Source organism: Kogia breviceps, chromosome 7 (assembly GCF_026419965.1).
Source record: "Kogia breviceps isolate mKogBre1 chromosome 7, mKogBre1 haplotype 1, whole genome shotgun sequence".
Taxonomy (NCBI): Eukaryota; Metazoa; Chordata; class Mammalia; order Artiodactyla; family Physeteridae; genus Kogia; species Kogia breviceps.
The window spans coordinates 43,450,263-43,476,308 of NC_081316.1; the positions used below are offsets into that span (position 1 = coordinate 43,450,263).

The 26,046-nt window shown below is 33.0% G+C and overlaps 1 protein-coding gene across 5 annotated transcripts in view; it reads right to left on the reverse strand.

The window, feature by feature from the left end:
- The window catches only part of CNTN5 (contactin 5), a 1,356,013-nt gene that overhangs the window by 273,716 nt on the left and 1,056,251 nt on the right, over positions 1-26,046 (reverse strand). For all 5 annotated transcript variants that reach the window (XM_067038233.1, XM_067038231.1, XM_067038232.1 and 2 more), the window contains 4 exons: positions 18,370-18,551; positions 13,136-13,272; positions 10,874-11,003; positions 8,675-8,825 (listed from right to left, as the gene is read on the reverse strand). In XM_067038233.1, coding sequence (XP_066894334.1) covers positions 8,675-8,825; positions 10,874-11,003; positions 13,136-13,272; positions 18,370-18,551 — 600 coding nt within the window. The remainder of the gene's footprint in view (positions 1-8,674; positions 8,826-10,873; positions 11,004-13,135; positions 13,273-18,369; positions 18,552-26,046) is intronic.

Here is a 26,046-nt window from a genome sequence, read left to right on the forward strand (position 1 = left end):
GAATGGAATACACCAAGAAGTGGTTTGGCTCCAGTGAGAATTGGACTTTCTTTCTGACTCTGTAACTTGCTATGTGTGTGGCCTTAGGCAATCTCTCTGTGACTCAATTACCCTATTTAAAATGAGGTTAATTATATGTCCCTTACAATGGTACCTTATTTTGAGGATTGATATTAAATACTGCCTAGATAAAAGAACCAATTCTCAATAAAAGGTATTTATTTTTATTGTTGTCTTAATTATCCTGTTAATATTACCTAAATAGTATCTATTAAGGATCCTGTGTTAATAATCCTATGTTATTATTACCTTAAATATCCTGTTTTATAATTATCTATGAGATAGTTTTATTGCCCTTTGAACAGGTGCCACCTTGAGGGTTGAGATTCTGTCTTGTTTTGGTATGAACCGGCATAGTGTCTTACATTCAGTGTATGTTGAATAAAGTTTTGTTTTCAGGAAAATAAATTGAATTAAACAGAACAGTGTCTTGGCAATTTGACATTAGGGAAAGAAGTGGAACTCCTATTTACAACTGAAAAGAGAGAAAAACAAAAATAAATTGGTACCCTGAAACCTCTAGATACAACTAAGAACATAGTGGTCACCTTATATTTTTCTATCTATCATCTATTTATCTATCTATCAATCTATCCATCTATGTATCTAACCTTACCTGATAAATAACTCTGTTACTTGAGCAAAGAGAAGCAAACATGCTAATGATTATGTGTGTATGTTATCTTTTACAGGAATGATCTGCAGGTTGTTTTTCATTGTTGTCAAGGTTATTGTGTCTATGCCCTAATTTGTAACCAGCCCACTAATTCCCATTATGAGTCAACCATAGTTAAATTAGATGCTGATTTATGCAAAAACTGAACAGAAGTGACTCTGTAACTCTCAGAGGAAGCTATAAATGTCTATCATAAAATACTTTTTTCTAAACTTTCCCAGAATCTTCTCTCTTCACTATTTTATATTCACTGAAGAGTCACTTGGTGAGATAGTAGGATCAGTCAGTAGTATGTACTTAGATGCTTGAATTCCCAAGTATTTTAGATGTTGTTTGTATTAAGGACAAATTAAGCTGAACGTTGTAGTCTGGGGGGCTTTTGGAAAAGAAAAGCCTTTAAGCAATTAATGATTTGTTCAAGTTGTGCCTATGTGGAGAGCATAACTAAGCAACTTGTGCAGCAATTTATAGTAACTGGGGTAAATGAACCATAATTAGAAGTAGAATTTATGAACTATTTGCTAAACTAGTAATTAGCTAGAGAAGTAAAGCCACAAACTGGAGGTGCACATAGCACAACAGAGCCAGAATTATTTTGTTGTTATTTGCAGCTTAAATTAACTGACTTCCTCAGTGTTACCTCCCCTTGGGAACTGAGACATGTTTTGTTATATTTAACAATTTTTTAAAAAGTGGAAATGAAACAAACTGATGGTGAGATCATGAAAAAAAGTGTGAAGACCTTTGAAGAGAAACATTTAGATTTTCCACGACCTTAAATTTGGGAAATGTTAGGAACAAATAATCTGAAGCTTTCTTACATGCATGTTTTGTCTTTAAATGAATGTCATTAATTTGAATATTCATGATCATTGTTATATTATCTAAATATACTTTTGAAAATGGAATCATCTGAAAATGTGAGAATTCTTTTGATCTTCCATTCCCATTCAACTATTTGTCATAGTGTGAGCACGTTGTTACTCAATAAATTTGAATAATTTGGGGTGATTCATTGTCTGAGGAAGACCAAGTTTAGAAACATTGGGTATCCCTCAAAATAAGGGAGATCTACAATGGGAAAAATAATCCAGCACAGCCCAGAAGCATCACAATAATGGCATCTTTAGAATTATCTTTTCTATACCACTTGATCAATTGATCAATGTGCCACTGAAACTAAAGAACAAATAATATTTCTTATAACTGGACTGTCAATCAATACCTATGTGGTCTAGCTTATCATAAGGTAAGACGGAGAAAGAAAAAAATAAAAGCAAGGTGAAATTTTGACCACTGTGTCTCTTGATTTTTAGTTTGGCTCCATGGCTTTTGTTGGAAGGAAAATTAGATTCATGTTTAGTTCTTTATTTGGAGGATTTTCTGAATATTTGTGAGAGTGTATGTGTGTATGTGTGTGTGTGTGTGTGCGTGTGTGTGTGTGTGTGTGTGTGTGTGTGTGTGAAAATTACCTATGAAGTTGTTCATTCAGCTTTTGAGTATAGACAGGGAAGATGAATCAGAATTATCAGAAACATCATGGACACTAAGAAGGAATTCAATCACTATTCTCCATGTAGATTGAAATGTAATATCACTGCTAGACAATCTGACTATTAAAGACTATCAGAGAATCACCGACTAGCCTCAGACTGATTTTTAAAGCTCAACTTTATGATGAATGAGCTTCAACAAGTCATTTAATCTCTTAAGTTTCAAAATTGGTATATTAGAGATGACAATATCTAAATCAGAGGGTTGTGAATTGGCACATGCTGGGAACTAAATTAAAAGTTAGAAGTTAAGTTACATCATTTATCTAACTTCCTACTAACTACAGCTTCTTGATAATTGTTATCTGCTTGAGCATTTCCAATGGTGAGAAAGCATAAGAAGAGAGTTCTGTCTTCTGAGTTAGGATTTCAAGCGTTATTGAGGTTGACCAGCATGGTACAAGGAAGGGGAGAAGAGAGAAGGGAAAAGTTTGTGTAAAGTTTACAAGGTGAGAAAATGAATAACCTGCTTTGGGGAATTATGAGAGTCCAGTGTAATTAAAGATAAAATACTTTGGAGGGTGGAGAGTGGTTAGTGGAAGACTCCCTACTGATTTCTTATATTGATTTAGCTGTAGTTTCAGGGACCTAGGTTTTAATAGCCATTGAGCATTTCTTAATTGAGCCCATTTTTACTTGAAGGCATGATTCCTCCTAGAGGCCAAAAATTTGTTCATCTACATTGGTTAATTTCCAATGCTCCTATGGCTTTGCATTTTTTCCTCTTTAGTGTTTTGTTAACATTTTAAAGAGAAGGTTAATTAGGCAGGACATTCTGCAGTTAGCTTTTGAAACCAGGAAGTCAGCATCCTAACCCCACCATAATGAATGTAAGGCCATTTCCTCCTCATCCCCTTAAGCTTGGTGGACCTCTGGAACAGCAAGTCACAGTCCCTGATAAACATTGTAGATAAAACATTGTAGATTGCAAGCAGTTCACACATATTAAAACTTATGAAGTCAGCTATCAACCTTCTCTTCCCTTAGATAAATAATGTTATTTTATTTTATTTTCTTTGAAAGCATAGATTTTAATTAATAAAGGAAGTCAACTGATATAATCTTGATATATGAATGCTCATTTTCCCTCATTATACAATTTCTTAGACACTGAAAAAAGCAAGATACCTCAGGTCTATATTGTTTTATGTTCTTAATATGTAAAAGACATTGTCGCAGAGGAAACAACGAAACAGCTTGTTCATTAGCAGACACAGCATGTAGATGGAAACAAAGGGACAGAAACAAGACCTTAATTATACCCATGAATTCCTCTGTTTCCTTAGAAAATGAAAGACCATTTTCCCCTCAGTAACAGTGTGCTTCAGGGCTTGTGCTAAGAATATATTTTTCCATATGTCTGTGAGTCAGTATGTGAGCCTGATCATTGTTGCCTAATAAACTCAACATGAATTCCCACTAGAAGTCAACTAATGGGCACTTCAAGTGAGATTTTCTGTGCGTGTTAAATGAGTAAGTTGGAAACTTCGCTGTTTTGAAGCTCCTTTGGTGAGGAAGGGATTATTACAAGGGATTTTGGACTAGCTTTTCCTTAAATTATAGACCCATAAAAGAAAAATTATGCTATAATACTGCCCCTCCATAGGATACTTTTTATATTTGGGGATTCAGGGTTTCTTTAGCACCGATCTGAATTAGAGTCTATTATCTCTGTAACTGGTACCCACCTGCCTCCATCTAGAAATGAAAATTGGTATTTATTCCAATAATTGTGAATAATTTTTAAAACATGTATGGCATATTCTTTGCATTACAATAACAGTTTATATACGTGCAGATGGAAAGGAAACAAAAAAAAAAATCGTGCCTTTACCAAAAACTATGTATTCTTCATTTCAGCCAAAATTGTCTTTGTCCACAAAGAGTACAGGAAATGAACAAGGAATAATTCAAGCTTAATATTTGTGCACTGCTGGAGTGCCTCTGGGTGATTATATTTTAACAAAAGTTAATGGCCAAGTAATGGAAATAATGAGCTGAAGTGAAAATCTAATATGAGTTTGATGAGCAGAACATTCTGAATGAAAGTATACTAGAGGAGAAAATCCCCATGGACTGTTTCATGTCCTAGTACTCCTGGAACAAATTCATTTTAGTATGAAAATGGACATGATTGATAAAGAAACTTAAGTGGATATGTGCTGGTGATCTTTAAAAGCAATGGGGCCAAACCAAGAGATTCCTTAATAGAAAAAAATAAATATAGTTTTAAAATCTTCTCTATTTCCATTAACTCCCCATGTATATTTATCTATAGGTATATTCACATGGCCTAAAATACTGATCATGGAACAAGCAACTATTCAACCTGCTAGTTCAGAAATTATCTCAATGACACTGAGCTAGGAGTAGGTAAGATTGGTGAGAATGGCCACACCAGGAATAGATGCCAAGAAGTGGAGGTTTGGAGTGTGATGGACAAAGAATGACAATTTAGGGACACAAATTAACAAATTTGTCACATGGAAGGCCCAAAAGACTCCTTTAATGCCAGATAATAACTTAGTTCAGGTATCTTTCTCTTAATTGGTAGAGAAAGGATAAGAAACTGTTAAAGTTTTTCAGAACTACTGATAACAAAAATTGAGACCAGTATGCAAAGATTCAAAGGCTCAAATGATACCATCATCATCACCGACACCACCACTGCCAACTTCAGCAGCAACAACTTCATCACCATGGTAACATTCATTGAGCACTTACTGAATGCCATACACCAGCCAATGTATTTTACACACAAAATTTCATTTATTTTTCAGAACCCAACAAGGTTACTCTTTTAGATTCCAATTTTATCAGTAAGAAAATTAAGTAACTTGTTGAAAACTCATAGTCTTCCTGTTTTACACACTGGGTTCTGTTACCCACAATGTTAAAGTGCTCTGTAAATTATAAATGCTACAGACTTATGAGTAATCATCATAATTATTAGTAATAATATGATTTAATGTTTGAACAGCATTTCATACTGATCATTTTCTGATATAAACAACTCATTCTGTAATATAAAAAACAAATGACTACAAGCAACTCATAAACTCTAATATAATCCATTTTCTTACTTACTTTAGATGTATCATTTAGGTCCAAATGAATGAAATATTTTGTAATATATAATCAGACAACTTATTTGTTAATCATATTTCTTCTAAAATTCATGTTGTGTTCTAGTCATTCCTTACTAAATTTTAAACTTTAGAATAACGGTTTGTGTATTTCTTTAGTAAAATAGATAAATTCAAAAAAGTCTGTGTTTTGAAGTATCCCTCCCAAAACAAACAAAATGAAACTGAATTTGGGAACATTCCATGAAAATGTGGCAGAAAAGGTAAGCTAATAAATTGTTTGACACTCTATTGATAAAACAAATGACTGACTATTAACCTCCAGTTGTTATAACATTGCATTTACAATTTAGAGTTAAATTAAAATTAATGCTAGATTCAAATTTACCTTTTTGAGTTTCTGACATGTTTTCATTTGATTAGGTGACACTTTTTCTGCAATTAAAATATTTTATTACATTTTTATGCTATTGCTCTGGACACAATTTTATGCTTTGGGGTATGTTTCTCACACTTAAATGTTCCTCTTATGATATATTATTACTTTAAAACCTTTTCCCCAATGTAATACTAGTCTTTATTTGCCCATGTAGGAAACTGACATTTGCTGTTTCAATCTTTAATTTGTAAAGACACCAAGTAACTGTGATAATTATGAATGAAGGGCAAGGCTATTCGTTTAACATTTTTTTTCCAGTTGTAGGTTGCATGAGTGGGGGACATACTTGATGAAGATTACATGAATGGTGAATATACTTATATTACTACAAAATAAACCATGATTTGAATCTGTAGCCCCATGTGAAATACATATGACCCAAACTTTTCAAATTCTTAACAGTTTTCTAACATCTCCCTTTCCACTTAAGCTTATATTTACAATTCTTACAAATGGTTGAGGTGCTTTGTAACAGAGACAAACGATCTAAAATATATGTAAGAAAATAAGTTGTCATGTGTAACAGATGCTATTTTAAAGAATGTATAATACATATAATTAAAATTTTAAGTTTCAAGTTTCCATTCATATTTTTAGAATGTACAGTTGTCCAAATACCTATGTGTATCTTCTTATACTACTTTGTGGAATTCTTTCTATTGTTAATTAAATCTTAGCCTCTTATTTTAATATTTAAACATTTATTTTTTTAATAACCAACTAGATTGTATTCTTTGTGAAACCTGAAGTCTCAGTAAATTGTACACAACTAAAAATTATATTTTGCAAGTGGTCCTGTCAATTTTTAGGAATAAAAATGCCCTTTTGGGACTTCCTTGGTGGTCCAGTGGTTAAGACTCTGTGCTTCCACTGCAGGGGGCACGGGTTGAATCCTTGGTCAGGGAACTAAGATCTTGCATGTCATGCAGATGCAGCCAAAAAAGTAAAAATGCACTATTATCTTTGATCTTTGTTATTAAATTAAACCAGTTTACAGACCTGTTATGATATAAACTTATCATTCAGGGTAACACAATGCTAAGTAATTGTGTCCAAATCTTCCTTTTACTTAAATAAAAACACCTTTCAGCCTTTTTCCTAAATAACATTTTGACCAGAAATATTTAGATCTGGAAAAATTGAGTGATCTGAGTTTGAAGCCATTGTATTTGTCTCACTAACCCAAGGGGTTAGCAGTGAATAGAAAAGTGAGTAAGCAAAATGGAAAATTCACAAACTATACTTTTTAACTTCTGGAAAATAAAAAGTTTATTATGCTCATATTTGTGGTAATAGAAAACCCATAATCCTTTTCCTCTCTCAGTACTTTTGCTTTGACAAAAGAGATGCCACATTTTAAAACTCAATGCGATGTCTATGAATAGTTGATGAGGAACATTCTATGGCGAACTGAAATAAATAAGACAAGGCTCACATGCCATCCACAAACATAAAATAAAGTAATGCATTTCAAATGGAATGGCTTGTACCAATGTGGCATATATATTTTGATGATATTATGAAAAAATTTAATACATTCAGAAAAAATGATAACCAAGCAATGTAAATATGTTCTTACTGGTATATGATGAATTAATTTTCTTCTGCTTTAATGAAAAATTTGTGTCAGTTTTTTTTCATATTTCTGAGAAATAATCCAAAAAACCTCAATTCGACCATATGTAATTCAACCAAATGCAATTAAATGAAATGCAACACTGATCTCACAGTGTGTGATTTGCTGCCCAACCCTACCCGCAGTAAGAATATTTTTTCAAAACAAAATGTCCATTATTACCCATGTCTATTCTAGGTTATCACCTTTTCCAGGCAGCATAGATCCTTGGGCCTGGACAGAATCCAATCATTCATAAATTATTTCATCAGAGACAAGCAATTTAAAGCAGTGTTTCTCAGAATTGAATGGGAAAGAAATATATATATTCTAAAGAAATTTTCTGAGTATTTCAAAATTACTTAAAGAATTGCTTAAATTGACCCCTAATGCTAACTTAAATTATTTTAGCTATATGTTTACAGAGACCCAAACATAAAACAAAACATAAACTCCTTATCATTATACATCAAATGAAAAACAAAACTGTAAAACAACATACACAACATTATTTTAACAGAATGGAGGATAATATTTTGCCAAAGTTAAAACACCACATGATAATGATTGGTAAAGCATGGGACTTTCAAATTTGGCATATATAGACTGTCATGTAACTATCTGATTCTCTCATCAATTTCCCCATTTGTATTCCTGTGGTATCCTTTGGCTTTACATACCAATGACAAACCTTTACACGTTAAATTGTTCTCTGAACATTTCTCATCTGCCTGTGGCAATTGAAATAATTCTATAGTATTTTGCATCAATGTGATTGAAAACAAAAATGCAAACTTCAGCACAAATTTCACTTGGAAGTATTCTGTCATAAAGTGATTATCTAGAAGATCCAGGGTATATTTACATTATTTTTAATATTAACATTGAAATGAGAACCTGATCTCTAAAAATTATCATATATAACTTGTGGATCCTCAAATCTGCAGACCCAAATGAAAACCAAAAATTACTAACTTAATGAAAGTATCTGCTTTCTTCATAACCTGGTGAAATTCCCAACTGGTGCTGAAACACCACTGAAGCAAAGAAGTCTGGCTATATTGAGGTATAACTTTTTTCTTTATAAATCATTTGATTTTTTAAAATCACTATGTAGACAAAACCATAGTTCAGTCAGTTCATGACATATATCTCACAATTATGGCAAGACATATACTTTGTTTGTATCATCTGCATTCAAAAAGTCTGATATTAAGAGTTTGAATTATGAAATAGACTTCTAACCTTTTATTCTCTCTAACTGCTTTGTCTCCCTTCTTCCAAGTGATGGTTGGTTTTGGAGATCCTTGGGGTTTGCACTCTATGATGACTTCTTGGCCTTTAGTAATAATTATTGTTTTCTTCAGCTGATTCAGTGTAAAAGTGGGAGCTGAAGCTATGAAAAAGTAAAAGGTTAGTTCTACCACAAGCAATGACAATAACCTCTAATGGATGATTCACCAAGACTTGGCAACTTTATCTTTGGAATGCATTTCTAATAAAATCATAGGATATCTACACATGTAAAAGGCACTAACTTGAAATTGAATTTATTATTAATTAGTAGCTATCTTATTGGCTTTTCTTTCCATCAGCAGGTGGGGCCCAGAGGCAAAGGCTGTTTCAAAGAATGAGTTGCTTGAATTATGATTATCAACTTTAATTGTGAAAGACTAATGAGCACTTTGGACAAAAGGTGAAGGGGCTGGACACAGAAGTCTATTTTGGGCTTCCTTTGGAAAAATGGAGGTTATCTGCATAGAAGGCAATCCTGTGTAGCCCATTTCCTATCTATGAGTCTCAATGCATATTTTATTTTAATAGTATACAAAATTAAATGTAGTTGTAAAAGAAATATTTTTAAGAAATTGAATCATTTAAATTCCAATTAAAATTTTATTTCATTGTTTGCAATTATTCATCTAGGCCTGATCATTTTAAGACAGTTTTGATTAAACTTCCCAGGAAATTCCAGTAGGTAGCTATGGTTGAGAATGCTGGACTAAAACAACACGTGACAGAGAGACAAAAACAAATTTTTAAAAAAGTCACCTTTGAATCTAAAAGAGAAATGGGAAATATGTATACAAATGTATTGTATCTGAGACATTTATTTATGCCAATATGACAATTTTATGAATATTTCATAAGTTTTTTATGTCCATCACATATCAGTATAATGCATGGCACACAACATTAAAAGATATGTATGTAACACACACAAAAAAGGTACCAATTGAGATGGATTAAAAAATTGAAAGAAAAGTTAAGGAATTTATAGGAAGATTGCAGGTGACATTTTTGGTTGCCTACTGGGAATATACCTTATTAAACATAATTTTGAAAATATGTCTAGTGAATGAGAAAGGGACACATTTGAGAGTGTTTCAACTAGGTGAAAGCTGAATCAGCTTTTTAATTCAGAAACGTTGGAGTATGAGCTGACAAGAAAGTACATTAATATTTGATTGGTTAGGATGTATGACATTGAAACATGGACTCCTATATCTATTTTGGATGGATTTGTGATAATGTGAAGAAATTTCAAATGTAAACATTCATAATTCAATTTGATTTATGGTTTTTGATTTATCACATAGCTGATATGTGAATAGTGAATTTTCAGATTCCAGAGATCTTGGGTGTTTCTGTTAATGTTGTGTTTTGGGCCAGTGGAAAGTACAAAGCACACTTAGGCTCCTGCCCACGTTTGGGAGATGGTGCGTTAAGATTATCTAAGTCTCTCTCTTTGTATTATAATCATCCCAGAACAAAAGCTTAGAAAATCATGAGAATGGGAAAAAGTAAAATCCATTCCAGAAACTGAACCATGCTCAATCTGGATAGCTTATTCCCCTGGACTGAATTTTTCTTGTAGTAAAGAGTGAAGTAGTGCTAATGTTGTGGTTATATTCTCAAGATTGTAACACTAGGAGCTTGTTGGCCTGGCCTCAGAAGGGCTTTCATCAACCTGTAAGGGTGACAACGGTTGATGACCCTTCAAGAGAGGGTGATTTACTTAGGAGTCCCACCTTTCAGGAGCCACATACCTACTGGTAGGTAGGAGCTGCTTGGGAGAATATTAAGCACTGCTGTGTTGAAAACCTACATTCTGATTCCCTACCCTTAAAGCATTCTTCCTTGAAAGTTAACATACTTTTCTTATATGATTTTTTTATGCCATAGAAAAGACATATTGTAAAAACCTGTTAGGATTAAAACTAAAATTAGAGAAAATCTTATAGAAATTTATGGGACAAACTGTACACTGTGTATATTTGTCTCCTCAAGCTTAAAAATATACACATCTGCAAGACATAGTATTTCTTTTCAAACCATAAAATAGGTTTTTATGATCACATCATAAACCTTCAGTATAGTAAGAATTAGAGCATGAAAAGAAGCAACATTTTTTTCCTCTTTATTTACTTAGAAATTGCATACCTAGAATCTTCAGCTCAGCACTCCCATAAATGGCTCCATATTTATTTTCAGCCAAACACTGATACATTCCAGCATCTGATTGATTCACATTATGGATCATCAATACTCCATTAACCATCTCAACCCTACTCTGTAATGGAATAAAAAAAATAGATATAGAAAGTGAACAAATCATAGAGATTTTACAGTTACTCTCTCCTAGATCAAGACAAAAAAGCCTCTGATTAATGCAGTTGAACATTATTTGACAACTTAGGAACACAAATCTTCTTTTCATTCTTCTAATATAACACCTTATGTAAAATACAGCTATTTCTCAGTCAGAAATGAAATTATAACTATATTTTCCTATAGTTATACTTATGAGTTTTACTTTTGGTTATGTTTTTAAAATAAGCTGCTTTTGTTTGGTATACTAGTTAAGCTTATGAAATACAATCAGCTGATACTGCTTTTATTTGAATTCATTTTACAAAGGAGAAGAAGGAGTTCAAATGGTAGAAGGATCAAGACTGTATATACATGGGGTCAAGGTTAAATATAGGCCAGGTCATCACAAGAATCTCTTTACTATATTAATCTGATCAGAAATTTGTCTTTTCTTTCACTTCCCAACACAGTAACACAAATAAAAAAACTGTCCTGCAACTGGATTCTGTATAAAACTATTGGTCAGAAAATGTAAACTGATCAGATGAAACAATACAGAAGACAGAGGATTGAACATGGGCAAACTGAGGTAAGCTGAGGCCAAGAACACATTTGAAAAGCAAATTTTAAATTTAAAATGCTGTCAAACAACCAGGTGTCTTATTTACTTAATGTCAAACAAATCATTCTTTTAATTTTAGTGAGCAGTGCTTTGATTACTTATCAACGAAGATGCCAAGAAATTTGACATCATTTTAAAAATTAACCCATTCACTTAACAGACTATTATCTGCCAGTGGAATTCACTTTACTTGGATGTGGGAGTTGAAAATATAACTAACACAGATCCCATCTCAAGGTTTACCTGATATCCCAAAGAGAATTAGAGAGAGACAGGCAATGAATGAGTATCTCAGGATTCCCACTCCTTCTCCCTCAGTTTTCCTTGACAGCTCAATTGTTCTTTTTATCATTGTCTGTCTTTTTGCGTAACTGTGTTCTGTTTTGGATGAACTGGTTTTAGAATAAGGGAATATTGGAGCTGGATGGGACTGTGGGGATGATCTGATCCAATCTCTTCATTTTACAAAACAGCAAACCAAAGCCCAAAGAGGCAAATGTCAGATGAGATCCTTTGGTAATGGCAGGACCTGGGCAGAAGCTGTGTTTGGAATTTCAAACTTTCTCTCTCTTTTGTCCATAAATAGTGAACTATTCCCTTTTTGTCCTCCTTCCTGGAAAGGCCACAACAAGGAAAAGAGCTGAAATTATAACAATTATTCTTATTTTAAATAGTAATCGATTTATTCTCAAATTCAGTAGGTATTGAGTTGTTTTTAGGACACAGGGAGGGGGAAGGGTAAGCTGGGACGAAGTGAGAGTGGTGTGGACATATATACACTACCAAATGTAAAATAGATAGCTAGTGGGAAGCAGCTGCATAGCACAGGGAGTTCATCTCAGTGCTTTGTGTCCACCTAGAGGGGTGGGATAGGGAGGGTGAGGGGGAGACACAAGAAGGAGGAGATATGGGATATATGTAAATGTATAGCTGATTCACTTTGTTATACAGCAGAAACTAACACACCAATGTAAAGCAGTTATACTCCAATAAAGATGTTAAAAAATAAAATAAAAGCATGCAATAGATTTACTAAAAATAAATTTGTCAATATGTAGCAGGATGTTGTGAAGAACGTGCCCAAGACACAGAAGACTAGGATTCTCTTCCAGTCTCATCTCTTACCAGATATATGATCTTGGGCAAGTCACTTTACTTCTTGGAGATAACTCCATCATCTGCAAAGTGACAGCAATAAACTAGATGATGTCTAAAAGTCTGCTTGAAATGGCAATACGTCTATGATAATCATTGATATTTTTGAATGAATTTATAGGATGGAATAAAATTTAAAGAAGTCATATATTACTCAAAAAAGTAATGAGGGAATTAAAATAAAAAGAAAATCTTGTTTATATATGTTATTTTTCTCATTCCAAATATAAGGGATATGTAAGAAATGGCTTTCAATAAGACTAAAAGAAGATAGCTTGTCCTTTGTGAAATCCTTCTAAAATTACAGTGGAACAGGCTAAGGTTACCAACAGTACCTGAAGCAAGAGGGGTACTCCATTTTTCAGCCAACGGTATGTGGGTCTGGGTTTTCCAGTAGCCTTACATTCCCATCGGAGAGGGCTCCCGCTGTCTAACTGAGTATCATTCAGTTTTGCTACCCAGTGTGGGTACGCTGTAAGAGTTTAAGCATTAAATAAGGGTGATTTCATGTCTCAAATATTTCACCAAGCTCAAAACTCATATGGAATATTCACAAATTCTTATGCGTTAACTATTGGTGGTTGGAAGAAACACAGCATTACATTACACACAGCATTCTATTTCCTGTGTAAAAAATATAGCAATGATAATTTTCTGATAATCTAAGTGAAGCAAATCTTGTTGTTTTACCCACTTTACAGTAAGTGGCTAGACTCTCCCCATGGAGAGCACTGAAACTTGTTTAGTAAGAAGGCTTAGAGGTATCACTTCTTCCAAATACTAAAGCAGCTTTAGCATGGATTGAAGTAATAAAACATGTCAGTTTATTGAATAACTGCTCTGCTTTTTCTTTTCTGATAGAACCTGAATAGCTTTAGAAAAATAATTTGTAAATTCAAATTTCTTTTGATATAAAATTGTTCTATATTTACTAACATTCTAGTGCATTATAAATATATATGTAAATATATAAGCTTTCAAAATTACAAGAGAAAAATTTCTTTATCAGAAAGATAACATTGCAATTGTATGAAATCTGTAAGATACGGTTAAAGTGTCTTTCCTCCATTGTCAAATATTTTTTTAAGTTTATACCTCTTAATCTCCCTCATCTATTCCTTTCATTCCTCCACACTTCTCCCCTCTGGCAACCACCTGTTTATTCTCTGTACCTATGACTTTGTTTCTGTTTTATGTCTGTTCATTTATTTTGTTTTTTGGATTCCACATATAAGTGAAATCATATGTTACTTGTCTTTCTATGACATATTTCCCTTAGCATAATACCCTCTAGGTCTATCCTTGCTGTTGCAGAGGGCAAGATTTCATTCTTTTTCTTTAGGCTGAGTATTAGTCCATCATATGTGTATATATATATATATATATATATATATATATATATATATATATATAAAATCTCACATCATTTTTATCCATTAATCTATAAATGAGTACTTAGATTGCTTCTATATCTTGGCTATTGTAAATAATGCTGCAATAAACATAGGGGTGCATATTTATTTTCAAATTATTGTTTTCATTTTTTGAATAAATACCCAGGAGTGGAATGTTTGAATCATATGGTAGTTTTATTTTTAAATTTTTTGAGGAACCTCCATACCATTTTCCACAGTGGCTACACCAATTTATATTCCCACCAACAGTGCATGAGGGTTCCCTTTTCTCCACATCTTTATCAACAATTATTTGTTGTTTTTTGATAATAGCCATTCTAACAGGTCTGAGGTGATGCTCATTGTTGGTTTGATTTGCATTTCCCTGATGACTAGAGATGTTGAACATCTTTTCATGTACCTGTTGGCTATATGCATATCTTCTTTGAAAACGTGTCTATTCAGGTCCTCTGCCCATTTTTTAACTGGGTTGTTTGTTTTTTTGATGTTGAGTTGTATGAGTTCTTTGTATATTTTGGTTTATAACTCCTTATCAGATGTATAATTTGCAAATATCCTATTCAGTTGGCAGCCTTTTTGATAGTTTCCTTTACTGTGAAAAGGATTTTTAGTTTGATTTAGTTCCATTTTAAAATTGCGTTTGTTTCCCTTTCCTGAAGAGACTGATCTAAAAAAAAAAATTGCTAAGACTTAAGTCAAAGATCATACTGTCTATGTTTTCTTCTAGGATTTTTATGGTTTCAGGTCTTACTTTTACATGTTTAATTAATTTTGAGTTTATTTTTGTGTATGGTGTGAGAAAATAGTCCAGTTGGATTCTTTCTCATATGGCTGTTCAATTTTTCCAACACCCTTTATTGAAGAGGATGTCTTTTCCTCATTTTATATTCTTGCCTGCTTTGTCATAGATTAATTGACCATATACATGTGGGTTCACTTCTGGGCTCTCTATTCTGTTCCACTGATCTAGGTGTGTGTTTTTGTGCCAGGACTGTAGTGTTTTGATTACTGGAGCTTTGTAGTATAGTTTGAAATCAAGGATTGTGATACTGCTGGCTTGGTTCTTCTTTCTCAAGATTGCTTTTGCTATTCAGTGCCTTTTGTGCTTTCATACAAATTTTAGAATTATTTGTTCTAGTTCTGTAAAAAATGCCTTTGATATTTTGATAAGGGGTTGCATTGAATCTGTAGATTGCCTTGGGTAGTATGGTCATTTTAGCAATATTAATTCTTTCAAACTTTGAGCATGCTATACTTTTCCATTTGTTTGTGTTGTGTTCAATTTCTTTCATCAGTGTCTTATAATGTTCCAAGCATAGGTATTTTACATCCTTAGTTAGATTTATTCCTAGGTATTTGACTCTTTTTGATGTGATGATAAACGGGATTGTTTTCATAATTTTTCTTTCTGAGAGTTTGCAGTGATTTTTTATTTAGAAATGCAACATATTTCTGTATATTAATTTTGTATCTTGTAATTTTATTGAATTCATTGATGAGTAGTAATAGTTTTGGAATGGTGTCTTTAGGATTTTATCTATAAAGTATCCTGTCTTTTGCAGGATACTTGCAGGAATCCAATTTGGATTCCTTTTATTTTTCTTGTCTGATTGCTGTGGCTAGGACTTCCAACATTATTTTGAATAAAAATGGCAAGAGTAGTCATCGTTGTCCTGTTCCTGATCTGACAGAAAATACTTTTAGCTTTCCACATTGAGTATACTGTTAGCTGTGGGATTGTCATATATAGCCTTTATCATGTTGAGGTGTGTTTTCTCTATAGCCACTTTGCTGAGTTTTCATCATAAATGCATGCTGAATTTTGTCAAAGCCTTTTTCTATTGAGATGATCATTTGAGTTTTATTGTTCAATTTGTTAGGATGGTATATCATATTGATTGATTTGTGGATGTTGAACCATCCTTGCATCCCCGGGGTAAGTCCCAGTGGATCATAGTGTATGATCCTTTTAATGTATTGTTGAATTTAATTTGCTAATTTTTTGTTGAAGATATGTACACCTATGTTCATCAATAATATTAGCCTAAAATTTTGTGTGTGATATCTTTGTCTGGTTTTGGTATCAGGGTGATATTGGCCTTGAAGAATGAGTTCAGAAGCATTTCTTTCTCTGCAAATTTTTGGAATAGTTTGAGAAGGATAGATGTTAACTCTTTAGATTTTTGATAGACTTCACGTGTGAGGCCATCTGCTACTGGACATTTTTGTTTTCTGGAAGCTTTCTTTTTTTTAAAAAAAATTGTTGATTCAATTTCATTACTGGAAATTTGTCTGTTCATATTTTCTATTTCTTTCTGATTCATTCTTGGAAGAGTGTACATTTCCAGGAATTTATCTGTTTCTTCTACATTGTCCATTTTATTGGAATATAATTGTTTGTAGTAATCTCTTATGATCCTTTGTATTACTGTGATGTTGGCTGTAACTTCTCTTTCATTTCTGATTTAATTTATATGGGCTCCCGTTTTTCTTGATGAGTCTAGCTAAAGGTTTATCAACTTTGTTTATCTTTTCAAAATACCAGCTCTTAGTTTCACTGATTTTTTGAAATTGTTTTCTAGCCTCTATTTAATTTATGTCTGCCTCATTTGCTGTCTGACCCTACCTCATACAGTGGCTGCTGGCCTGCTGGAGTGAGTGCCTGTGTCCCAGCATGGCTGGTTTCATGGTCTGGTGACACAGGGCTGGCATTGACCCACTGGTTGGTAGCCAGTTATGTGGCCCTGGGGGGTCCTGGGACTGGGGCCAGCCTGCTGATGGTAGGGGCTGGGTCCTGACCTGGCTGGCTGCCAGATCACTGGTAGGTGGGATAGCCCTTAAGGTACAAATTCTCTGGAATGTTTTCCTGAATCATCCCCGTAGAATGCAGTGGACCTTGTGCTCCCATAATCCTTTGAACATGCTTTCATCACGGCAGATAGCATGCTCTGCCCTATGTGGGGTTTGCTTTTCATCTGATCTGGTGGACCAAGAGCTCCTTCAAATCTCTATTACTAGCATGTAGTGCAGTAATAGCCACTAAATAAACATTAATTGAATCGATGAGTTTATGAACAAAATGTGCATGGCATAGTCAAGTTGGTTGGAGTGCTGAATTTCTAAAGGAGTTGTTACAAATAAGAAAAGGAAAACTGGTTGAATATTAATATTTCAAAATACTTTTCAAAGTCCCTGTGAAGAACATTAAGTTTTTTAGAAGAACTGATCTTGAGATACAGTGACAGTTATAGCTGCTGGCAGATTCAGTTGAATATGAAATTTGTTTAATTTCATATTGGAAACATCTGTATTTGCTTGTATCAGTGCTCTGCATAGTTTTCCTCTTTTTTTTAGTGTCCTCATCTGAGAAATAAGAATATTATCACTTTCCCTTTATGTATAATGTACATTATAAAAGCAAATATGAAAAGTAGTAAATATGAAAAGTACAATTTGTGATTCATAGAAGTGAAGATGATATTGTACATATTTTTGAAGATTTTCCAAATTTTACACATAACTTGTTATCTCTGAAATTTTTGGACAATATAAACACTTGTAGGCTGTGAAGTTTATTTACTATACAGATGCATTAATTTAGAGTAAGGGCAGCAAAGTTTGTCTGTAAAGTATGAGATAGCAAATATTTGAGGCTTTTTGCAAGTCAGCTGATCTCAGTCTCAACTGCTTAATTCTGCCTTATCAGTGCAAAAGCTGACCTAGGCAATATGTAAACAAAGGGGTGAGGCTGTGTTCCGATAAATTTTTACTTACAAGAAAAAAAGACAAGTAGGATTTGGTTCATGGGCATTAATTGTGACTTCTGATTCAGGCCAAAGGCAAGAATAAGTTAATAAAGGTTACAAGATTTGTAACTTAGAGGATGGTTTTGGTGCTGGAAACGTATCTCATTTTTAAGGTTATCAATTCTTTATGTTGTACAAAGAAACTTATAATTCCCCATTCATTTTTAATTTAAAGCATTTCTGTGTGTAGGGTAATTTTACCTGATGCTTTGCCATGTAAAAGAAACATGATTATAAATTATTACTCATTTTTTAATGTAGCTAACAAGAAATATTTAGTTCAAATTAGTTTGTATTTTCAGTTTGACTCTTGGGACTAGAGCATCCATTTTTGCTGAAAACACTTACTGTATACTTGTAATTGTCCACGAAAGGAATTTTTTCCACGTGAGTTTTCAGCTCGGCACTCATATATGCCTGCATCGTCCAGCTGCACATTGGGTATTTCCAGTACTGCCTGAGATTTACGCAGACGTGCTTTACCAGGAATATAACCATTAACCTTCATCCATGTGATTGATGGAACTGGGCTACAGTAAGGAAGAAAAATACCATTAATACACTTTCCACTATTAAGAACATAGATTCTGTTATCTGGTAATTTAAGCACTTAATAGGCTGAGTGAGATAAAGTGTCATCACAATTAAGGACCATGTGCTGGTTGATATACTTCACTTTCTATGTGGATCGTCTGGTAAGTAGTTAGATTACAAGGAGGATAGTTTCCTTTTCTTTTGTATTTCAGGAAAGCAATTCAGAGACTCTATTTTACATATATATATATTCCTATATATTATACTTTATTTTTTTAACTTTGTAAATTTGTTTAAATGGCAAAAATAACTTGGATAAATTACAAAATAATATATGCTTATTATAAAAGTTGAACAAAAGAGTCAGAAAAAGTGAATTAAGAACTTATTTTGCTCCCACCCCTTCAAGTATCTTCTTTCTGCAAAAAGAAATACAGTTAGCAAGTAATTTCCCACCTTGTCATGGTGATGCATATATAAACACATATGGTGAGTTATTTTATTAATAAAATATCAAATCCAAGAACAATTCCTGACTTATTCTGGCTAATAGCTGCATATTATTCCCTTATATAGATGTATCAGAATTTAATCAACCATCCCCTATAGTTAGACATTCAGCATAGTCCCAACCATTTTCCTTTTTTTTTTTGCTACTAAGAAATAATATTTCTATAAGCAACCTTGTACATATATCATATACCATTGCTTTTTATTTTCTACAGCATTCACATAAGTGGAATTGATAGATCAAAGGGCGTGCACATTTTTCATTTTAATAAGTACTGCCAGATTGTTTTCCAATAATATAGTAACAGTTTCCACACTTATATGTAATATATGAAACTGTTTTCCCATATCTTTGCCACCACATTATGTGAACAATCTGTTTAATTTTTGTCAGCATTGAAAGGTTAAAAGTGGCACTCTGTTAAAATTTCTCTGGACTCTAAGAAAGTTGAACATCTTTTCATAATTATATTGCCTATTTGAATCTGCTTTTCTGGGAATTGTTTGCTTATGTTATTTTAAAATTATTTCTTCACTTTTCTATTTGCCTGTTTGTATTGTTTAATTTCTTAGAGTTCTTTGTGTATTAGGGCTATTATGACTTTGTTTCTCAGGAAAATTCTTTCTCAGTATATTGATAGTTTATGATGGTATCTGTGATACAATTTTATAAATATTTTTAGGAGAAACAAACATATTTGTAGTTTCCTTCATGACTTCTGAATTTTTGTTTGCTTGTAAAATTATCTGTAAACCCAAGTTTATGTCCATATTTCCTTCAGCGTTTCTGGTAGTATTGTTAAAAAATTATTTTTTAGCAGTTGGATCTTTAATCCATCTGGACTATATTCATATTTTTGACGTGAAATAGAAAGTGCAACTAATTATTTTAGTACCCTTAAAACTCCTTTTCTGACAATTTTTGGAATGTTGCCTTTGTTATATAATTGGTTCTCACATGCTTAAATCTGTTTTAGCCTTCACAGTTCTGTTCCACTTGTTTATTTATTACTATCTACATTTAATGTACTTTATGCTCTGTACCCAGTCTGCTTTTTTAGTTCGATTTCTCACTACTTCCTTCCATATCTCCTGACCCAGAAACACAACTTTGTGTGTTCCCAGTCATATCGGTTAAAATGCTACTAATTCTTTGACACCCATTCTAAATGCCTCCTCTTCAGTAAAGTCTTTCCCTATTTGTGCAGTCGGCTGGGATTTTTTTTTCCTTTTAAACATCAAAGTGCTTTGTGTATACTACTTGGATGTTTTGTAACATTTTACGATGGATTATAATTGCTAAATGTAGGATATTTTCCACTAATTTTCCTGACTGGAGCAATAGCAATATTCACTATTATAAACAATGCTATGGTAAACACCCTGTTTATTTTTAACACTTTTCTTACTTGTTTCTTAGGAATAAAATATAGAATTGAAATTGCTGTACTAGAGTTGACAATTTTTGCTTCAATATCCAGGAAAACTGAACCTTGCATTTTCAAATAACACTTACATTGGCCTGATATATCATTCTTTTAATGTGTAAAAGAATGGATTTGATATATTTTTAAATTTAAGATTTTTGCATCTATATTCAAAGGTGAGATTGTCTGTACTCATTAGGTTTGTTGGTTTGCATGTGTGCATATTTGTTAGTGAGTTGGTGGTTGCTTTGTTTACAAGATAGCATTGACAGATTTGGTATCATAGTGATGGGTGATAGCTTGGTAAACATGCCAGAACATTCCTGTCTCTTATGCTCATAGCTTAAATAATAGAGAAATTATATGTTCCTTAGAACACTGAGAGGACTCACAAAAATTCACCTGCACATGCCACCATCAGTAGAGTTAGTTTTTTGAAAGTGTTTTCAATTTCTTCCATGTTTTCTTTAATTATTTGTATATAAATTTTTGCTTGTGTCAACTTTGGCAATTCATGTTTACCTAGAAAATCAAGCATTCCATCCATAATTTCAATGTTTTAGCAGTGAGTTATATAAATGCCAATTGTTTAAAGGTTTAAAAAATTCTTCTATCATAAGTGGTCACATGTTTTAGTAGTAGTTAAGCCTGTATTCTGCATCCAGACTTCTCAGGATAAAAACAGCTCTGCAACTACAAGGTTGTTGTTTTTTTTTAATAGATCTTTATTGGAGTATAATCGCACAACAAAGTGAATCAGCCATATGCATACACATGTCCCCATATCCCCTCCCTCTTGAGGCTCCCTCCCATCCTCCCCACCCCACCCCCTACATCATGGCAAAGCACAGGGCCGATCTCCCTGTGCTATGCTGCTGCTTCCCAGTAGCTAACTATTTTACATTTGGTAGTGTTTATATGTTGATGTTACTCTCACTTCATCCCAGCTTCACCGTCCCACCCCATGTCATCAAGCCCATTCTCTATGTCTACCTCTTTATCCATGGCCTGCACCTAGGTTAATCAGTACCATTTTTTTTTTTTTTTAGATTCCATATATATGTGTTAGCACATAGTATTTGTTTTTCTCTTTCTAACTTACTTCACTCTGTATGACAGACTCTAGGTCCATCCACCTCACTGCAAATTACTCAATTTCGTTTCTTTTTACAGCTGAGTAATATTCCACTGTATATATGTGCCACATCTTCTTTATCCATTCATCTGTCGATGGACATTTAGGTTGGTTCCATGTCCTGGCTATTGTAAATAGTGCTGCAATGAATATTGTGGTACATACCTCTTTTTGAATTATGGTTTTCTCAGGGTATATGCCAAGTAGTGGGATTTCTGGGTCATATGGTAGTTCTATTTTTAGTTTTTAAAGGAACCTCCATACTGTTTTCCATCATGGTTGTATCAGTTTACATTCCCACCAACAGTGTAGGAGGGTCACCTTTTCACCATTCTCTTTCCAGCATTTATTGTTTCTAGCGTTTTTGATAATGGCTATTCTGACCAGTGTGAGGTGATACGTCATTGTAGTTTTGATTTGCATGCAACTACAAGTTTTTTAATATCTCATTTCATTTTTTCAGTTACCCCAAATGTAAAATATGGTCAAAATAATAATACATAACTCAGAGGGTAATTATAAACATTTAATGATTTAAAGTACTACCTGGCACAGAGCAAGTAGGTGAAAAAAATTTTTGCAATAATATGGTGATAATATTTGTATTTTCTTTACAATTTTAATGGTATGACTATGTGCTTTCTCAATCTCCCCCTCCCCTTTTTAGCATTCTTTGCTGGTTAGGGGCAGGATATACCAGGGAATACAATAAAATTCAAACACAAAGATGCTATGTAACCTTAGGAAAGTTATCTAAGTTCTATGATATGGTTTCCCCAACTGTAAAATGAGGGTATTTATTTGTTCTTTCAGAATGCAAATATCTTGAGGGCAGAGGCATCATTTCTCTTGTTCAGCAGTATGTCCACAGTATCTCATAGAGTGCTGGGCACATAGTTGGTACTTAATAAATGTTTATGAAGTAAATGAATGAATAAGTTTCATAACATGACTTTGAGCATTAAGTGAGCTAAGTTCTTATAAACTGCTTAGCAAAATACATTGCAAGTAGTAAATACCCAATAGATGTTAGTGACAATGATTAGTTTTGTCAAAGGTTTGTCTCTTTTACTGGTCTTTAAAAAAACATTTTTAATTTTTAATTTTTTGGTGTGTGTTTTAGAGTTTCTATTTTTTTATTTCCTTATTCCTGTTTCTTGATTAGCACATTTATTATTGTACTCTAATTTTTTTAGCTAGAGGTGTGATATAGTTATTTTTTATGGTTAATAATAAAAGTATGACTGCTTTTACCTCTGATATCAGAGGTAACCACATGCCATATATTTTGACATGTAGAGATAGTGACTTGTAGTTTCTGCTTTTTGGAACTTGTTAAATTAATCTTTGTAGCTAAATATAGAATGAATTACTGTGAAAGTTATATGTCCTTTGGAAAAAGAAGGTATATTTTATTTTTGATAAATGTTTTAAAATTAACTTTTAGATAGCTTTTGTTAATTGTTTAATTCAAATCTTATTTATTGAATAATTTTCAATGAAGTTATTAGTACATGGAATTGAGTGAAAGCAAACAAGTCAGAAGCCAATTAGATTTTGAGATGACTACATTGCCAAAGAAACCAAGTGTCTCAGTTTAAAACAGCAACAAATCTTTGAGCATTTGAGCCTTAAAACAAATTTTAAGCTTCCAAATGTAGATCAACAGGAATTTGAACGACAAAATCTGTACAACCCCCAAGGAGGGAACACTCCTCAATACACATTTCAACTGTGGCCATGAAATAGAACAAGAAAGAAAAATGTCAGAAAGGGAAGTCAAGATACCCTGGAGGATAGACAAAGTAATTTCTTACAAAGAGTAATATCAGTGTATAATTAAGAACTCTCTCATTCTTCCCACACACACAAGAGAGAAAAGCTTTACAATGAATGATCTTACAGGAGAATTTCATATTTGTGATGGATCAGTGAGTAGTTTGGGGCTCCTGTTCTTCTCTTTTCTGAGTGGAATATTTTTTCTTTAGATAATGAACTTCTCTTTTAAGTACATATGTTACAGAATCAAGATGATCCATATCTAGACCGGATGGAGATGTGGACATCTTGGACTTGAGTGGATGCAGAAGCCAGATGAGATTTAGTTAGTCTCCCTTGGGAAAAGGAACGAGTGCATTCAATGTGTTGTAAGAACCAAAATATTCTTCAGAAGAATAGATTAACTAAGTGTTCAAAACCCACATTTTCCTTTTTCCCTGGACACATAATTACGCCTCATTTTCCCAGCATCCCTTAAGTAGGGGCATGGTATTGAGTTCTGGTCAATAGAATACGGAAAGAACAATGTACCAAATGTGATCCAGGAACGAATTTTCCACATGATCCTCCATTTTCACTTTTCCTGGGTCTGCTGAATAGATGTTAATGTCAATAGTAACTCTTGCAGAAATAGGTATATATAAAATGCTTTTATGTCTTTGTTGTAGGGAGGAATTAGCTTTTAAAGCAACATATAAAACATTGCTACCCATAAAAATATTTATACATTTGACTGCATTAATATTAACAATCTTTTTATTAAAAGAACACAACTGGGGAGGAGTTACTTGCCACACAAATAACTGACAAAGCCTACAGATTAAATAAAGAACTCTTACAAATGTATAAGAAATCAACTCATAAAAATGAGAAAAAGACAAAAGAAAAAAACATAAATTATCAAGAAACATATGACAGCACATTGACTCTCATTAATAATCAGGGAAATGTAAATTTAGATTACAATGAAATTTTATTTCATGCCTAACAGATTTGCAAAATGTAGTACTTTGAAAAACCTGGTAATTGTAGACATGGATGCCAATCAATAAGAAGTCTTATACACATGGTAGGGTTTTATATTTGTACAACAACTTTGGAAAACTTGGAATCATCTTACAAGTGAGAATAATTACATATTCTATGATCTGGAAGATCACTAATGAGATGGAATGGAATTACTAATTACAATCCCCAGAGAAACTCTTGTACATGTCCACAAAGAATAATGTACACTATTTTCATAGTGGTATTTAAAAATAAACCTTTTTTAAGATATAATTTACAAAAAATAAAATAAATCTATTTAAGTGTACAATTTGAAGAGTCTTGACAAATGTACATGCCTATTCAACCATCACCTTAATTAGGTTAACAGGATATAGAATATTTCTTTCACCCCCAGAAGTTTCCTCATGCCCCTTCCTTATCGCCCTCACTCTTGCCCCAGGTGATCAATTATCTGACTTCCATAATTTAAGATTACTTTGTCTTTTTTAATCTGTAATGTAAATTGAATCATACAGTCTGTACCCTTTTTAGTCTGGCCTTTTCTCTCACATAAGATTTGTGAGATTAATCTATGTTGTTGTGTGGATTAATAGGTCATTTCTTTTAATGGTTGAGTAGTATTTTAATACATGGATAAGCCACAATTTGTTTACCCAGTCTTGACTATTGGACATTTGGGTTGTTTTCAGTTTTAAGCGATTATGAATAAAAACGCTTTGTACATTCATGTACAACTTATTGGTGGACACATTTTTATGTCTCTTGGGTAAGTAACTAGGAGTATAATTTCTAGGTTAAATGTAAGGTAAATGTTTAACTGTATAAAAAACTGCCAGACTATTTGCCATAATAACTATATAAATTTATACTTCCACCAGAAATCTATAAAATTTCCAGCTGTTTTACATCCTTGAAAAATACTTGGTATTGTCAATCTTTTAAATTTTATTCAATATGAATATCCACATGTTGCAGTACTGTTTGCTCAAAATAGCACTCTTTCCCCATTGAATTACTTGGCATTTTTGTGACAAACTAATCTTATGTGTGGGTCTATTTATGGACTATCTTCTGTTCCCTTAATCTGTAAACCTGTCTTATGCCAGTTCCTCACTTTCCTGATTACTACTGCTTTTAGAGAAAATCTTGAAATCAAGTGTGTTAAGTCTTTTATGTTCATTCTTTTTTTTTAACCAAATTGTTGTAGCTATTCTATATTCTTTGAATTTTAATGTAAATTTTAAAAGTAGCTTGCTAATTTAAGTTTCCTGGGATTTTGACTGAATTATGTTGAATTCATATGTGAATTTAGGGAGATTGACATCTGAACACTACTGAGTGTTGTCATCCATAAACATGGTATATCTCCTCAGTTATTTAGATATTCTTTCATTTCTCTCAGCAATATTATGTGATTTCTCAGTGTATAAGTCATGTGTATATTTTGTATAGTTTATCCCTAAATATTAACTTTAGTAATTTTTGGTAGATTCTCAACATAGTACACATACATATCTACAGCATCTGCAGAGACTGTTTTACTTCTTCCCTTCCTGTCTCTAAGACATCTTATTTCTTTTTATGGCTTATTTTACTATCTAGGATCCATTCCCATTAAATGTTGAACAT